The sequence below is a fragment of the Dermacentor andersoni genome, chromosome 5 (assembly GCF_023375885.2).
Source record: "Dermacentor andersoni chromosome 5, qqDerAnde1_hic_scaffold, whole genome shotgun sequence".
In the NCBI taxonomy this organism is placed as follows: Eukaryota; Metazoa; Arthropoda; class Arachnida; order Ixodida; family Ixodidae; genus Dermacentor; species Dermacentor andersoni.
The window spans coordinates 196,180,963-196,199,795 of NC_092818.1; the positions used below are offsets into that span (position 1 = coordinate 196,180,963).

General features: G+C 47.3%; 1 protein-coding gene across 4 annotated transcripts in view; it reads right to left on the bottom strand.

Annotated features, from left to right (window-relative positions):
* bru3 (CUGBP Elav-like family member bruno 3) overlaps window positions 1-18,833 on the bottom strand; it is a 710,212-nt gene that overhangs the window by 367,405 nt on the left and 323,974 nt on the right. For 2 of the 4 annotated variants that reach the window (XM_050179554.3, XM_050179552.3), the window contains exon 1: window positions 1,595-1,799. The exons of 1 other annotated variant lie outside the window; for it this stretch is intronic. In XM_050179554.3, the coding sequence (XP_050035511.1) occupies window positions 1,595-1,624 (30 nt within the window). In that variant the 5' untranslated portion in view covers window positions 1,625-1,799. Of the gene's footprint in view, window positions 1-1,594; window positions 1,802-18,833 lie in introns of those variants that run through there. One more of the 4 variants, XM_072288484.1, reaches the window with a different exon arrangement.

The window sequence follows — 18,833 nt, forward strand, 5'->3', positions numbered from 1 at the left end:
TTTTGTCATACTCTGTTATAAGCCTGCAATCATGCGCGATCGAATAATGCGGACTAAACGTTGATTATTAACGCGACATCGTTAATAATAGCAGAAATTCTGGTGTAGGAGAAATCCTGCGTGTTGCAAAAAATTTTCGTGTAGGCATCGGCAGCGTTGTCCATTAGAGAAACATAATCCCGAACCACGCAAGCCCTCAGCGTGGCGCATTGGCGTTTCTGAACTAGTTCACTTTCTCAAAGTAAAATACCTCAGGAAATTCGTAAAGTACGACTTACAAACAACCCATAAACATCATAGCGTCGGATTGTAATTTAAGTATATGAGAAAACATAATTGTATTACGCGGAAATTCAAACCGCTCTTCCAGCAGCCGTTTGAGGTCTGTCATAGTGGCCGCGGATGCTAGCTGTGGATACTAAGAACACCTATTGGGTGGGTTGTTGTCTTTAACTTAATGAAGTGCGTTAGATACATGTACTGTTGAACGCTTTCGCGCTCCACTATTAAAATCAAAGGTTAAGCGTCCTCCAAGTTTTTTTAGCGATGTAATTCAAGAACGTAGATCAAATTACGGGTAAATAAACATTACTTCAGCTGGAGTAGTCTAGACAAAGCGTTACACTATTCAACCCTATTTTGTGTCCTATAATACAAGGCATTACAGACAAGTCACGGCTCGTTACTGTAAACAGACCTATGCATCAGAAGCGAGCGAATGGAGGAAACGGAGATGCGCAGCTATGTTCAACTACGATGTCTTTTCCTCGAGAAAAACAATACTGCTAAAAAAATAATGACTCTTAGTAAATACACTACAGGTAGTGTGTAAGTGACGCTCCAGTGTTGAACACCGTCATGACAGTATTGTAACAGGACGTTCAACAGCACGAAGCTACGCTGTCAGCGGGCGAACGCAAAAAGGCGGCTCACGGAGATTGGCGCGCGTTTGTTATCCGAAAAACTTGCTGGCGACACAATAGGTTAAATTGCGCAGTTATTCATCGGCACTTTCAAGCGCAACTGCGTACGAACCCCAGTAGGAGAACCACCGGTGGTTGGAATGAGGTTTAGTGCACGGCATCGCAACTTGCGCAACTGAAGCGCCTGACAATACAAGTGGCAGCCATACGGTAGCTCGAGAGCACGTGAACACGGCCAGGGGAACCAGCGTTACTAAAGAACCCTACGGTGATGCAGCAGCGATAATGGATCTTGCTGTCAAACGCATGCAGCGTTGTGTCGTGCGTGAGAGAGGCACCAAGCAAACGCGAGGACAAGCCAGTTGTCCGGTGGACGCGACGCATCAGCGCGTTCCGGGGACACAGCGGACCGCCATCGCTGTCGCGGAGAGAGGGTTGCGCGCGTCGATGTCAGGCGAGCAGCGCGGCGCAACGCGTGACGCCGCCGAGCCACCACGCTGCCGCTAACAGGCTGCCAACGCCGCCGGCGCGCAACACGCATCATCGTGATCCGGCGGGAAAGGAGGGAGGCGGTCGCGAGCAGCAGCTGTCCGTCGCGAGGCGCCTGTCGCGCATCCCGAGCGAGGAAGAAGAAGAAGAAGAAGGATGCCGTCGGCGGCGGCGACACTCACAGTCGGCTTGGCTTGCACCACGATCGCCATAACGGTCCCGCCGGAAGCTGAAGCAACAGACACCGCACAGGAAGCGCACGACTTCTTCGCTCCGTGCCGCTGGCTGCCGTCAGCTGACAGGCACCACCGCCAGACGCCTTACCAGAGGTAGCGCAGTCGGCGGCGGCGCTGCCAGCAGGAGCCCCTCCCGGGGTCACGTGAGGCTCGTTGCCCGGGTAACGGGCTCCGAGACTCGGCTTCCACTAGGGAGTCCGCGTCCCTAGCTCACTACGCGCGCGGCGCTGTCATCTCTTGGCCGCCGCTGCCAGAGGGACTCGCTTGTACTCGTCTACATCACGCGGGCGCCTGTGCGCGCCCGAGAACTATATCTTCTTTTTGTCCTTCATTCCTATAACTGATCTCTGTACGCGGTGTGCGCTTCCTCTGGGTTGTTCTGTCACTCGTAGGACGCTTGCCTGCCTGCACGCGCACTTTTGTACACGTGAGTTGCGCTAAATTGAGGCTCAGTTTCGAAGTGTGAAGGCTGAGGATGCTGTAAGTGTGCGTGAGACAAGCCTGTGGGTGACTTTCTTTTTTATGGGGCCATTGTTTGGAATAAAAGGGTTACTTGTGAGAGAGGAACATGGGCGCCGTTTCGCGCATCGGGAGACACGTACGCCGTAACTGGTTATTGCGAGACCCCGCCGTGGGTCGCGGGAGCCCCGCGCGCTTCTTTTCACGACCAGTCTGCCTCACCCAGTTTCTTTTTCGTTCTCAGGGTCGATGCTTGAACCCTTTATCATTTTTTATTTCTCTTTTAACGTCCTCACAATGACACTGCCTGAAACCACTGCATATTCTAAGTGGGTGCTTGTATAGTCGGACTGAGTAAGGATGATTATAGCAACTTGTTGTTGGCCAACTGGCTCTACTTAATTGTATTAGAGTTATCAAAGTTTTCATGTTAAATGACAAGTACAAATGAACTAGAAAATACAAACAATATAGTGCGGCCTATGACAGAATGTTGAACATGGAACACAATCATTTCAAGAGCGTTACATAGCAATTAATATGAACGCTACGGATAGCGAAACCAGAAAAAGCGCACGAAAAGAAAGAAAGGGACCCTACTAGAAGAGTCATATCATTGTTTTCACACGTGTCAAATGTACGCAGATTATTAGGATGGCAATTTTGTTTGAAAGAGCGCTCTCGTGCGCTATCACACTGAAAACGCTGACAGGCATATTCAAATGATCGCGCGTGGCTGCAGGTACTCTCATAAAGCTAATGTTATGATGAAGACGTTACAAGGCTGGGGAAAGTTGAAGCGGCAGCTGGTAGGACCTAGTGCAGGATGAGTGTTTAGATGAGAACGCACGTGCGTGAACCTTGGCTAAGTTTTTCGGCAATAAACAATTCACTGACAATTACCATATTCCCGCATGCGAAATTTGAGGGCAGCTGTATGCGTGTTTACATTTCGCGACATATTGGCTGGCGCAGACAATCTGTCTCGTGCGGCACGTCGCGAACGGGGCGAAGTGTGGCGCGATCGCCTCTCTAATCGGGAGATCGCGAGAGACAGCGCGTGGGTGACGCGCGGGCACGATTCACAGCAGCCGCCACAAACCGACCTCCGCTAAAGCAGCGCTTTGTTTTCATATATAGTATCGTTGGACACGCTCACCGCATGCCATCGGTGAACAGATGATGCGCGGTACTCTGGCGCCATCTCGTAGCCATCGTCGCCGCAGAGCAGTACTACGCTTTCCTTCTCACGCTTTCGCCATATCCTCCTCCTCCACTTTCCGCTTCATGATTTCACTGTAGCTTCCTCCTTTGCTTTCCTCCTCTCGCTCTCTTCGCTTTCATCCCCCGCCGCGCTCCGCGTTAGCTCTTTCATCTTCGCTCTGCTCATTCGCTCAGATACGCTGACGACGCTGGCGCCGAGGCAAGCCCACGCTCAACGCAGGAACGGGCGCTTAAGAGCTGCGCTCTAAAATTTTATATAACATGCTATAGCCGTTCCATACATCGGGACCGTATTTACTTACGCTGCGCACGCCTTTGTTGCAAACTGAAAATAACGCTGGCCGAGACGAGGTCAACAACGCGGGTCGTTTATTGCACGCCATTTCGATATTGAAAGAATATCCTGAAAAAAATCTAACTTCGCTTTCGTGCGTCTTATAATGCACAGTGTGCGTAAATATCGAACATTGTTAATGGAAAGTAATTGAATTCATTGAACGGAACGACAACATAATAAAGATATACAAATTTGGCTAAAGCAGAGCGTCGAAGCGTGCCAGAAGAAACTGCCGGACGAGAAAGGCAAGGGCACCACTACAGCACCCATTTACTACTGCGCAGGGAACCAGTGCAGGGAAACACCGAACAAGAGAACGCACACACACACACAACAATAGTGAATTGTACCCTTATTATCTTGTGCGGTGTTTATCTTGCGCTGGTTTTCGCGATGCAACCACACCAACCTGCCCAGCTTACCATAGCACACATATACGAAGTTGCCCATCACTTGTGAAGCAGCGTGCTTTATTTCTTTCCCTAGTAGCCTCCACACTTGGGGAACTGATGCTAACCAAAATCCTCAAAATATAGTATACACACTGCTGCAACACAGAGTTAAGCGATACTGTGCACTCGGCACCCTTCCACACTTCAACTGAAACGTGATGCAATTGGCTGCTCGTTTGCCATCTCCGTGTGTTAAAGGCAAGGTTACGCGTAGGTGTTGTAAGCGTTAGAGCAGAAATGGAACGGAACTCGAAACGAATTACTTGACTCCAGGGGAACGTCGGAGAGGTTTGCCATGATTAGGAAAAGAAGGAAGGGAGCGCTGACCCATGCCACAATTGCATAACAGGCTGAATGAGGGGCGGGACAGCTCCGCCACATAAAGCGTTCATAAGAACAAGTGCTATAAGACTAAGAGTTGCGACCCAGAAATATATTATATTGAATAGGCACACGTATAAGCAGCAAGTTCGCAACGCACGCGTCTGGCACAAAGGACTTGCTTTTGCGAAGGTCAATTCCTAGTATGTCAGGCTACAAACTAGGCGTATAGTGCATTGGCGTTTCTGTAAATGGTCCTCGCTTTTGTCTTCACTAAGCACTGAGGACTGCCGCAGAGGTGAGCAGTGCATATATGCCCTTGAAGCACGCAAATACATAATTAACGGAAGCAATCGGCGAATGAATGACCGAGACGCAATATGAACAGCACGATGGTAAGGCATTTGGAAACGAGACAGCTTACACTCTTCTAAAGAAACCGCTTTTCTTAAAATCAGCAATGCAACAGATCAAAATTCAACAAAATAAATTACTCTAAGGCGCGAATTTCGGGTTATAATATCGTTGCTCTATTCACCGCGCTGTTAACTCTAGCACTTGGATTCCAAGTAACTGGGAGCTGACAAGGAGCAATAGTGCGTGCCAATTTGATGATGACACGGACAATTATCCACTAGACAGCGTGTCATTATTGATGGCAGACGGCTCGCTCGGGTTTCTATTAAAGTTCTGCACAGCAATAACATTCAATTTGCCTTATCTTTAATCTCTCAGGCCCTATCTTTTCGTTTTCATAAATAGGTGGGTCAAAAGTAACGATAAATCCAACATTGTGTATGTGTCTCTCTAGAAGTCAAGCGCTAGGAATCACTCTATGTTGGTCATTTGCAAGCCCATATTCTTTCGACTTTACGTAGTTTAGATCAGGAAAGAGTGCCCCAAGAAGACAATTCATTGAGAGGTCTACTTAGTGCCAGTCAGTTTTTACGGTAGTCTTGTCTAGGATGAGCATACGGCCTGCTTTCACAAACGGTTAATAGTTGGCAGTGAACGTTATGCGATTGCAAGGCCCGGTTTCGCAACAAGCTTAAAAACCTACCATAGAATGTAGAATAATAAGCGTGCGAACAGTGTACGACAGTCAAGCTGGTTCCACGAGCATTCAGGAGAAGAGCTTTCATTCGAGTCAAATAATGTTTAAACGCTGAAATAGGAATTAAAGAACCAGACTGATGAGCTATGTGTACGGCCTTCGTTGGAATTTTCCCGAATAGGCAAAAGAAGCTGGTTTTTGGAGTGTGCGAACTCTGCTAGAAATATTGTTCGTAAGGGGAAGGAGCAAAACATCCTCTGAGCCCGAATTAGAGCTTCGCGAAGATGCGCCTCAGAACGATGGAAGGACACCAGCGGCTCAGTCACGGAGAACGGGAATGAAGATGGCGCGAATGTAATGAGCCCTATTTCTATTTGGACAAGCAGACCACACAAATGAAAAAAGAGAGAGAGAGAGAATGTCGATTTTATCAGTTTTACTTTTTTGTCCTCTTGAATACTCGGAAGGAAATCTTAAAGTGGCAAGATGGAAGAAAGACAGAAAGAATTGCCTGCAGTAGCAGACAATGGTTCGATGGCTATTTAAATAAAGAAAAACGCCTTCAGCCATATTTTTGCTTGGTGAGGGAGAATGCTGTTCTTTGTTTATTATAGCAAATATACATACGATTGAGTGTGGGTCATAATGTAACAGGGGTGTCACACAGCGTCTTTTCGATCGCGACAGAGCCTGATCGGGATCAGTTTTTGAAGCGAAAAGCTACTACGCTAGTCAACACCGTGCTTCGCGCGAGCCGGCGTATGTCGGAATTGGCTCCGTAAGCGTGTTCGGAGTCGGCGCAGGTGGCCACTGATGCGCGCTATGCGTCATCGTTTGACGTTCGCCGCAAGCGCGTGTTTATCGCGGAGGCCGACTATATAACCGCTTGCCAGAGAATAGGCGTGCGAATTCAACATGGAAGGAGAACAGAGTCATACTACCGATACAGAGAGCTGTGTTTATGGCTGTGCAGAAATCGCAAGACAATGCCCCCAACAATGATGAATAAAGAAGTTTAATAATCCTGCATAACTTGTGGTATATATCATTGATAAGCAATTTGCATAACTACACAAGGCACACGTATAGCATAACCATAATCTAACCAAAGCATATCCACAAGTGAAACCGTATGCATAACCATAACCTAAATCATAAAGCATAACCATAACCTAAACCGTAAGCATAACCATAGGCTAAATTATAAAGCATAACCATAAGCTAAACCATAAGCATCACCGAACCTTTTCGCTTCGCGATATCCAGGCTTAATCGTAGCTCAGCCCCAGCCAATTTATTTTCAATCGCGATTGCCTCCTTTGCGCAAGCTGCTGGAGGGAGCCAATCGCGGTCGAGAATTTCGATCTGCATCGGCCTTGATGGCGATTGAATGGGTCATGTGACACCAGTATAAAGCCTTTTTTTTACACTGTAGTGAGAAGTTAATTGATTGTAGAATTTGTTGGAATATAAATGAAAGGGAAATTGGATGGGGCCGTGCTGTGTAGAAGGAGAGGATTGAGGGGTTTTGCTTGCTGGAGGCGTATCCGCGTAGACTTGCAGTACCTGCCGGAAAATGCTCCACCCGAGCGCCACTTATGAGGAGTGGTCGTCCTCACATTCCATCTGGTAGCAGAGCAGTATCTGGTAGCATAAAGGGGTACTAATGGCGAGGATTGGATTGGTGAATCGCGGCGCGACAGGCTACACACCATTCATTCCACGTCGGCTCACACGGCTCACCACTTAAACGCTAGCGACTAAATTTGTGACAAATTGTGACAATTTGTGACCAAAAGGCGACAGGTCGCATTATATGACGGACGAGATTGAAGGCTTATTATCATGCTCAGCGCGAAGTGAGAGGGAAAAGCGAAGCAATGGCGTTAAGGTCAACCAGACGCGCGTCCGGTTTGCTACGCTAGCAGAAGAAGAAAAAAACGGGAGAGGGCGAACAGCTTCGTACACGCGCTGGGCTTGTGCCGGTTGCTAAGATCAATGAACTTCCAATAATTGTAGCAGTGACCACGTGACATTCTGGAAGGTGCAGCTACGCTCCAAGTAAATTTAAGGCAAACGAGGTTATATCCAGTAAAACGCGCAACTCGCGTACTGTGAACACACTCATCCAGGTCCAAAGCGCCCACATCATTCATGGTGGGTGGCTACAGTGGCCGGTCTTCCGGAGCTCATCGATAGAGCAGCCTATTTAGTCCGCCGTGGGGTTTCTCCATAAAGGATCCCGCACACGCATTCGATCACCAACAGTGACGACACTGCGCTTAGCGACACGTGTGAGGGCTGTTGCAGCCCTAGTGGCTGAGAGCCTCTCCATCAATTGTGTCGCCGAAAGCGCGGCCACGAAGAAAGACGGATACCGCTCTCTTCGTCGGGTACTGCTCTCTTCTCGCTCCCACGCCTCGATGATAAACACATCTCGGCATTCACGACGACGCCTCCACCACCACCGTCGCTGCTATATTGTAGACAGGCAGCTAGAACGGCAGGCCAACAACGAACACAGACCACACTTCGCACGTCCGAAAGCCGGCGCCAGTCACTGACGAACGCATTAGCGGCAGCCCTTCAGTAGACGCACAGGCGCGAACACGAGAAATATATACTACGTGCACGTCTAAGCGAGACGGCCGCCGTCCACGAAACCGACGCCACCGACTTGAAAGGCGCGCGCGCGCCGGAAAGAAAGCGCCGCGTCTCGATCGAAGCAGCGCCGCTGTCGACGTGCGACGAGCGATAGACGGATGAACTGGCCCTTGGCGGCGGCGCGATGAAGGGTCGGCGCGCGCGGCATAACCCCGGCGCGTCTCCGGGGCTCTTGAAGGGACGGCCCGGGACTCCACCGGAGGGCGCGCTAAAACAGCGTCGTTCATCAAGGCGACTTCTAGGCGCCCTGTCATGGCGATGGCGCTGAGGCGCGGACTGCTCGCTATTTACTCGGTCACAGCGGTGATCGAAAAAGAGAGGAGGCGCCGTAATGGTGATAAGGAATCGTTCTTGAGTGAGATCGCGCGCTCACAAACCTGACAGGTTTTCAATTAAATCAAGTGCGCGCGCCGGCTCCCCCGCCCTCGCTCGCAAACCAGCCGTCGCCCGCCTCATTCGCTTCGTTTCGCCCAAAAGGTTCGCCACGAGTGGTATCGCGAGAGGGGGCCTCATCGTCGCCTTCGTCAGAGCCGTGGGCTAGCCGCGCACAGTCGCACTTGAGGGTGCTGAAAAAAAGGACCCCGGAAGATCGCTGCCGCCGAGGCAGCGGGCCCGACTTCCTTTGTCGAGGAGCGGCCTTCGTGCTGCCCCTCAATGCCAAAAGAAACACCACAGATGTGTGTGTGTGCGTGTTGGGGTGTTCTGCTACTGAAAGGAATTGTGATAGAAAGTGCAAGTCAATCGCCTGTTTAGTTGTCCGTTGGCGAAATTGCGCTGGCCCATGGTGCAGATATTTTCTGTCTTTGCCACGTCGTGGCACTGTGGTTCCATATAGCACGCACTTCTAAAACGACTTATATTGACTCCGAGATTTCTGTGCGAATATTTATCGCATTTTGACGCCGTTCTCCTTTCTAACACGTGGCTTAAAACTGGTTATAGGCAGTACGGCGTGAACCATTGCAAGCGCAAGGTATAACAAACATGGCTTTTGGGCGCCAGATCGGACATACAAGAGGAAAGACATGCAGAAACACACACGTAGCGCCTTGTCCATGTCTGTCTTTTTGTATGACCCATATATAGCACCCCAAAACCATGTTTAGTAAACCACACCAACATGCCCAAGAACAAGTTCTTTTAAGTCAGGTATAACTTACTATCGCAAGCAAAACGCCAGATAACTCGCATCTTGGAGGGACATATGACACAGAATAAGCGTCAGGACAGAGGCTTCACGAAACAGTGCAAACACTAAGGACAACATGCTGTCGCGAGTAATTGTAAATATTATTTTTTTTTTAAATTCTGGAGCTTTAGGAGCCAAAATCACAATCTGATTATGAGGGGCGTCGTAGTGAAGGACTCTGGATTAATTTTGACCACTTGTGGTTCTTTAACGTGTACCTAATGCACGTTACACGGGCGTTTTTGCATATTACCCTTACCGAAATGCGGCCGCCGTGGCTGGAATTCGATCCCGCGACAATTGCAAAGATAAACATCGTCTATAAAAAACTGCGGCTTTTGTCCTGGAGGTAATGTACCATGCGAACTTCTTGAGGTCTTTCTTCCCCTACTCGTGTACACGGAAGCAAGCCGGACGTTTTTCTGCGTAAGCTTTCTGCCTTAATCCTCCTTTCTCAACTCTCTCTCTCTTTCTTGAACGTTCAGAAAATAGTCAAACGGTAAGAGTGGTAGTTGGTGGCCGGAAATTGGAATGCATAAGATCAGAGAATTATCACGCTACAAAACGAGTGCCGGAACAGACGTGGCTAAGAAACTCAGTTTGGTGGCATAGCGTGTGACGCTTATCAACTCCATTACCATTAAATTATGTTACGTGTCTTCATGCATGCGCATATAACTGATACGTTCTGTACTTAATGTGAACAGAAACGCAAACAACTTCCTGGTGAGGACTCTCAAAAAAGAGAAAGAGCTTTTACCAATTATCGAAACCAATATTGAAGTGTATCTCGGAACCTCCAGTCTTAATGCTGCAGCCTTTCAAATTGAACACTGGAAGAATAGGAGCAATACGCTTCAGAATTGCAATTTGAATTATGCCTGTTGCCTGATGCACAGTAAAGCGCGGTGCACTAAATGGCCAATTTTGTTTCACTGCGACCAGATGAGAAAACTGCCAACTATCGGGACGACACTACTTCTCCTTGATACCTCAATGGAAAATCTCGAATGTGCGATTAAAGCGAAACCACCCTATGCGCGTGAATCTCTGACATGATAGCACAGCGCAGCGCCAGGAAGGCATTAAAGCGTCATTAAATGAAAATCAGATAAGGATGCTAGAAGGCTCAAGCATCTTTTCTGCCTTCTTGTAAACAAAATTTTTCCTCTCTTTCCTTCCATGTTCTATTTGGATTTTGTTAGCAAGAAAGTACCTTGTTTTATATACAAGATGTTGGTGCTTATGAGTACCACCGGCTACTTATCTTCACATAAAATGGGTATATAAAATTAGAAGGGAGAAAAAATACACGCAGATACGCTATGCACATGCATAGCGCCAGATGGCACGTGAACAAACTGAAAGCCGCATAAAGATACGTAAACAGAGTTTACAGACCCATAAATGAACACTAAATCATGTCGCAGAAAGGCTCACGAAATCATGCCTCAGAGAGAGAGAGAAAGAGAGAAAGCAAGGACAGGAAAGGCAGGGAGGTCAACCAGAAGAGCATCCGGTTTGCTACCCTACACTGGGGGTGGAGGAAAGGGGACTAAAAAGAGGAAAAAGGGAGAGAGTGGGCACTGAATGCATGTGGGCGGGACACTATGCAGAGGGACACTGTAAACGGTCTCTTAAGCCGGTGCACTTCAAGTATTGCACTAATGCACGATTCGCTTTTCGTGCCAGTGACGGGGGTGGCTATGGTCTGAGTACCTTTGACTCGGTGAACGGTCTTAAGTCCAGTCGGTGTAAAGTTTCCCGCAGAGAGAGGCGTTGTACATCGTAGCGGGGGCAGGTACACAATAGGTACTCGATGGTCTCCTCGCACCCACAGGAATCGCACATCGGGCTCTCGGCCATTCCCAAACGATAGGAGTATGAGTTCGTGAACGCTACTCCCAGCCACAAGCGGTACAGCAAGGTTCCTTCGCCGCGGGAAAGACTAGATGACAGTTGTAGCCGTAGCGCGGAGTACAGTTTATATAATCGGCAGTTGAAGGCACCTGAACTCCAGAGATCTTGCGACTTTTTGCGTGCATGTAGGCGAAGTTCCTTGGCAGCGTCCGACCTAGCCAAAGGTATTGAACGCGTCTGGGTACCTTCGTGGGCAGACCGGGCAGCCTTGTCCGCTAGGTTGTTGCCGACGATGCCACAGTGAGCAGGAATCCATTGAAATATAATGGTGTGCCCTCTTTCCAGAGCATGGTGGTGCACTTCCCTGATGTCAGATATCATCTGCTCGTAAGTTCTGTGACGTAATGCAGACTTGATGCTGTGAAGGGCTGCCTTAGAGTCACAAAATACGACCCATTTCTCTGCCTCAGAAAATCACACCTGGCGCTCTTTGGTCATAATTGGCCCTTGCGCCATAAAACAACAAATTCATTCATTCATTCAGAAAATCACATAAAACACGTAAAGTAAGCTTAAAACGCTAGGTCTGCACAACGATTAATATTTTCCGAGCAAGTTTCTCGCTTGAATAACTTTTATTAAGGTTCGCCACCAGTCGGATCTGCAATGCTGACAGAAGATGAATTGTGCACCGCTGTGGCTCTGTGGCACTCTGTTAGAGGCCGCTGGTTCAATACCTAACTGAGTCGACCCCATTCCTATCATGGCGGATTGCAAAAACACTAGGTGCACGTTAGAGGTCACCAAATGGCCAAAATTGACCTCCGCTACCAGCAGTGCTCATAGACTTGGAACACTTAGACTTAGGAGTTGAAATTAGACTTGTTAACTCTGCTCCCTCCCCCCCAATCCCCCTTCTAATGACAGCAAGACCACAGGGCCTCCTTAAATTTTGTGCCGTAACTGCGTCACCAGTTTGAGTCGCAGGGCTCGTTTCGTCACTACCAACTATATCTTTCAAAGTGGCATTAGTACAATAAAACATTCCCTCGCGTGGCCTGACTCAACATCGCATTGCGCGTATCTTCGTGTCGTGCTTCTAAGAGATATATATTTTAATCGCACAGACATAAACAGAGACGCTACCTCATACCACTCTCGTACATCTCCCATCGCAGAGATAACACGCTAGAAATAAATGTCAGCACTGTCAGTTTCCTGATTTCATTTCTTACGCGCACAAATAAGCTATGGAACCAGCTTGCACGTGACGTCATACAGGTTACAAACCATGGTGTATTTTTTGTTGCCTTGCTCGAGTACGCATAGGTTTCATGTTATGTGTCATGAATTTTTTATATTTCTTTTTTACCTTATGCGATCAGCGTAGCCTTCTTATGTTTTTTTAGCCCTTTATCAATTCACTATTTTACGGTGTTTATATTCTGTGTAGGTTGATTTTAACGCAATATCACAGAGATCTTGAAGTGAGCGAAGCGTTTTTTTTTCACTGCTTACTTTTTTTCGTGTGTAGTTCAGCACATTTCTGTAATATATTGTTTCTTAAATCATGCAGCTGTTCGCTATATTTTGTATTTTTATATTGTTAATGCGCATCTTTTTTCGCTTGCGCTGTTTTTCTCCCATGTAAACGTGTCAACCCAACCCTCCTCCCCCCTCTTGCCTATCTTAATTTTTTGGGGGCGAATATATCAATGAATGAATGAATGATATCAGGTACATGTATTTCTGCCCGTTCGTTTCTGTTTGGAGTGGGAAACGAAGATAGAAGTTACCAGCCATCGGTTGCTTTCTCAGGTATGTAATGTGGCTTTCTCAAGCGCACATCACCACAAACGGAGACGTCAGAGCAGGTTGGTGCGGATACATCAATTTCTTCTCTCCACCAGACTTGCAGCTTAACCTCGTTCATTTTTACGTTAACATAGCCTTTCCGGTATTCTAGAATCAGGATCCCACCGCTGCCACCAGTTGTAGTGGGAGCTTCAAGGAGAGATCTTTCAATAGACGGCGAATCTTTTGCGTGAAGCTGTCATTGCCAAGCTTTTATTTCAATTAGCGGCGACAATTTGGAGTGGCGTCTTTTCGCGAGTGACGTCATGGCCAGGACGCCACTCGCTCCGGCTCGCTCGGTTGGCACGCGCGCTCGTTCCGTTCGTGTATGCTTGGGGTATAGGCGGCTCGAGCCGTACTTATGTCGGCTTCTTTCTGCTGCCATGCCTGAGCCAGTTTCTTCTTCAAAAGCGCGTGAATCGAGAATATTTGCGGCTTGGATATCGCAAGCCATGTAGCGTTGAAATGGCCAGCTGGTCTTTGCAATGCATATATGCACCGTGTCTGCCCATAAATTTTGCGTAAAAAGGGTGTCTGCAAATTCAACACGCGAAGTTGTGTATGACGCTTCGCTAAACACTTCACATTCCCTTAGTACATAACTATGAGAGAAGTTGCATTTTACATGAAAGAAAAATCTCCCTAATTGGTGTCAAGATTTTGTCCGTGTTAGAATGACACTGCCCAGCGAAGCTGTCATCATGATTCTTACTACTCTGGTGAGTTGTTCTAGTCAAATGAGGCCACTTTATTAACGCGTAAACGAGAGAATTGGGTGCGCATTCCGCATGAAAAAGTTTTCTGCTACTTTCACCGCTCTCTGAAACAGGCCTCCATAAAACGAATTGCTCATGGCTACTAACACGACGACGCGTCATGAAGAGTATTTACATAGTAAATTCACAAATACCATAGTAGCAATCACTTGAACGAAAAGTTTCGTGGCTAAGACCGAGAGCCGATGAATTGCAAGTGATGAAATGTTTCATGGTGGCCCTAAGTAGCCTTTATCGACTATATGACACACCCCTCACGCAACGGTAGCAACCGACTCTCGGCATGCATTGTTCACTATACCCATCAGTTCACTACGACTTCGAATTGAAAACATGAAGCAGTTTTTTACAGCGCAAATTGAAACGCCTAAAGTATACTGGAGGTACTACAGCGCAGCTTAGGCTTCCTAGAAAAGAAAAATTCAAGCACCTTTTGCCTCACCATGTCTCGATCCAGCGTCGTATCATTATACAAACGGAGAACTATTCGCTTCGTCAGTACATAAAAGAGAACCTCACAAACCTTCATAAGGAAGACAACACAAGCCTTACATATCTCACTTGATTTTTAACCCTCCATCGGGGAATTATATGTTTAACATGTCCCATACTACTAATGACTGACGCTTCCGCTTCTTTCTGGGTGCAGCGATACCGTCCAAAGGTATATATCACTAAATATTTGGGCAGAACAGCCTGTGTCAGTTCACCAAACAGATTCGTCATGTATATTCCTCAAGCAATAAGCACCAGTAAATTGCTCAAGTGAGTTGAACGTGTAGCACGGGAAAGGGAATGTATATTGGTGCATTCCTTTTCGTGTTCTGCAAAGATCTGTAACCCTTAATTAGCTTTACTTCAAATTACCGCCACTTAAAATAAAGACATGGAGAACCGCCTAATTTTGAGAAGCAGTTAAAGAAGCAAGTGATGCCGGTAAAATCTAAATTCAAGCGTTAAGTCCTCGTGTTACTGCCTAGCTTTTCTGCGGAGAAATGCAAAAATTCGATATTATACCATGAACTGGTCGTTGTGAGCAAACCTGTTTTAGCAGATTAAAATCAAGGTTTGTTGTAGAAGTTATATATAGCCAGCGTCTGTGACATACTTGTTGCACCGCGGCAAGTATGGTATCATAGCTGGATTTCCATATGCTATGTTTTTGCGATTGTCGATCCGCGCATGAAAAACCCGCAATGGGCTGGTCTGCGCTCCTTCGGCTGACACTGCAGCGTTGCCTTTGAGAACTGTATTGTCATCTAAGAAATAAGCTCTTTGAATAAATTTTCGCGAACGAAGACATCGGAAAAATATATTTGAGAGGACCGCCACAAGTATACAAGCAGAGGGGACGAGGGCGAACAAACTAAAACACCGCAGAAGGCGCCCGGACAGCGCCCGAACTGCAGCAGACGACAGGTGCGAGTCCGTGCCCTGACGTCACGCAAGCGGCGCTCGCAGCGCCCCTGTAGTTCATTCTTGGGGCTAATAGCATCAATACGGACACTCGAGGCACATTCGCACCGGCGCCGTCTTGCTGTCCTGGTATTGACGGCGCATGCGCGGCTCCCGCATCGAGGCTAAGGTTTCCTGAAACGCACAATGCATGTGGCCGCATGAATAAGTGACGGCGCCAAATGGACCCATCATCACGCTCCGCTCAATCGGCTCTGCCTTCTCCAGGCATTGTTCTGCCTATCACTGCTGATGGGAGCGCTGAATGCGCAAACATTAGCGTTCCTGCTTTGGAGCTGTGTGTATACCACACCATGGTGCATAAAATGAATACATTGTTGTGCCAAAAAAGGAAAACAAGGACTTGGGAGGGAGAGTACAAAACGACATTTTTGAGCGCTGACAACCCAGCAACACGTTCTACTCAAGTGCATAAAATGGTTCAAGTGTAAAGGATGTAATCATTTCATTGGTCGCGAAGAAACGCTGACGGCCTTCAGTGGTCTCAGCTCGTGCACCGTCGATGTGCGACGCCTGAGACGCCGCTGCTCCTCATCGCGGCTACGTTGTGACACGACTAGCCAGCAGGAAGCTGCTCCTGCAGCACAGCAGCACTACATGCATCCTCGAACCATTGTTAGAACACCGCTTGAGGAGCTCGGGCGCAACCTTAAACCTTAGTAATGCTTTCGATGCTTCACGTTTGGGCGACAGTGCCAATTTTTTTATTCCCTTGCCTCTGCTCGGACGTCTGCGTTTTACATTCAGACTTCCCTTTCAATAACACGCTACCTCACCCGTTACAACAGTGCGTTAAGATTTGTTTAACTGCCATACCCACTGCGGCATGACTGGTAAGTTCATTGACATCGAGCTTCAAGCAAACTGAGAAAGCAGGACTGAGTAAGCGAAATAGAGACAGAGAGACCGCCGCAAAATGTTGCGCTAATGTATCGTCGGCGAAGAAGAATATCGAATAAAAAGTGTAGAAGGTCGGAATTCAACGATCTTTCCGAAAAAGGGAGAGAGCAAACGTAAGAAATAAGAATAAATAGAGGCACAGGAGCTGAAAGATTGTCCAACCTCGGTGCCCAGACGTTGTCTTCTCATGTTATATACCTCTAGTGTTGTTTGTTATGTGTGCGGTTATTTGGTTGTCTCCATTTATATATAAATACGAACGACAAATATAATCTTCTCGGCATGAGACTGACGTCTGAGTGAATTCTAATTGTGTGTTCAGTTTGTTAAGCCGTTGCAATCTCAGGACACGTGGCTGACTCACCACCGCCGCCTTTCAAGACGGTTTCCAGAAAACACCTCGTTTGACATATACCACAGCCTTCCACCACCCGGAAGCGAGAGGACGTCGCCAAGAGTGGCCGTACTCACCTGCAATGAAAGAAGGCAGAGACTCATAAGCGCTGGTTACACGTGACAGGTACAAATCAGGGCGCAAGGTTGAGGAAATCGGTTGGTCATATTTAGGTTATGAGCACGTTGTTAGTCTAAATTGGCAGGCACAAAGCGTCTGTACACTTTGACAAAGAGTAGCGTTTGTGCGCTAAAAGGACGCGGCCAGAGAGAGAGAGAGAGAGAGGCAAAGGAAAGACAGGGAGGTTAACCAGCGATTATGTCCGGTTAGCTACCTTGTAGCGAGGAGGGGCAAAGGGATGGGATAGGTGAGAGGGAGAAAATAATGAAAACAAAAACAAAGCAAAAAATACAAGACGAAGTGGCCACGTCCTGCGTGACGTGGCCAAACCAAGACAAGATATCGAATGGATAAATATAAGAAGCGGCAAAGAGCAACAAACCGAAACACGATAGTGCAAGAGGCGGTAACAAAGACAATGGAACTAAAAAACACACAGAACGTAAGCAAGATTGGGGGATGGGGAGAGTATTCTTTCTATCTAGTCGACATTTACGTTTCGTTCGCTGCTGAAATGCTTACTCCAGACTAGCCAATCAGACCTTCAGCAGCAGACAAAATGGACATGTCCGCTAGCTGGAAACTTACAAAATACCCCGCCCCCTCCCCTCCGCCATAGTTGTTGTCCCAAGTGCGGGCCTTCAAGCCGTGCCTCGCATATTTTAGTACAGAATTAGGAATATAAGAAATGCTGACAAGACCAATAGTTGTGTCTGCTTAGGAAAATAAAGGCAACTTCAACTGCACCAGTTCGACGCACAAGACAATGTGCTCTGTTGTACAACTCTCCTAGCAGATACCATACATTCGTTTAATTTCTCTTCTGAACAGTGTAGGCGCAATGAAGTGAATGTTCCATACTGTTCAGAAGGAAAAACTACATGGCACTAAATGTCTACCATAATACTAGACGTGCAAGCGGTGCGCAGGAAAATTGGTCCCTTGTTTTTCTAAGCTGATGATTCAGCCTATTACTACAGAATATAGTTGAAACAATAAGTCATTAAAGGGGATATAAATATGTGTGCGGGGATATAATATACCAATTTGTCGGCCGTCAGTTCGGTCGAAGGATACCTGATTATTTGATTTCTCGCCTTGCTTAGCTTAACAGCTTACTCTTGGGGCACTTTTCAAATATGTAGCACTGTGTAAGTGCCTACAACACGCAGAAGTATCTGCAAAACATTGTTGCCGCACTACAGCTTGTCATTAAAAGAAATTCGCGATAACAACACTGTAATGAAACAGAGAGAGCAAACGAAAAAATGCAGGGAGGTTAACCAGACGGTTGTCCGGTTACTACACCCTGCACAGGGGAAAGAGTATGAGCATCGCAGAACACTGCACAAATTTTGGCATGCTGTCTGACGAATAGCTATACGCACTGACGTTACAGAGCTCTTCTACAAAACACTGAACAAGCACAGGTGAGCAAAAGGCTGTTCTAAAACCAAAGGTCGCAACCCTGTGCGCAAACATCGGGGTGCAAGGGCCTGCGCGGATTTGTTTTGAGCAGTTTGACCATGAATAAGCACGATTATTTATTCACAATACCTTACAGGCCCATTGAAGGGCACTGAGTAAGGGGGGCAACAGTAATTACATGACAAAACATAGCAAAGTGCAACATCGTTATACAATATTAATACGCAACGAATTCAGGTTATCACGGAATGCTTCACAATTGGACATGGATGCGATGTGATCCGGGATACCGTTTCAATGTGCAATAGCTCTGGGTAGTAGTGATGAGTTAAATGCCTGCGTGAAGTTAAGCTCTTACTACACAAGTGCCGAATGCGACCGCGAATAATTACGCGCGTGATGAGTGCTTAGCGTCACAAACACTCCGTTTTTCCCAACATTGATGCTTCATGCACCAAACCGACGACAGTGACCGAATGCATGAAGACATTTGTACGATCCGTCATCGGCCGGCGCCTGGGCCATTGCAGACTATGACGTTGAATAATTCAATTAAACTGAGAGAATAGTCGCACATTTCATTTCCGGCCACAGCGGACACCTTACGATAAGGGCAGAGTGCGACAATGACCATTACTTATCTGAACTTTGACAAAGGTGTCACGTTAACAGTTACC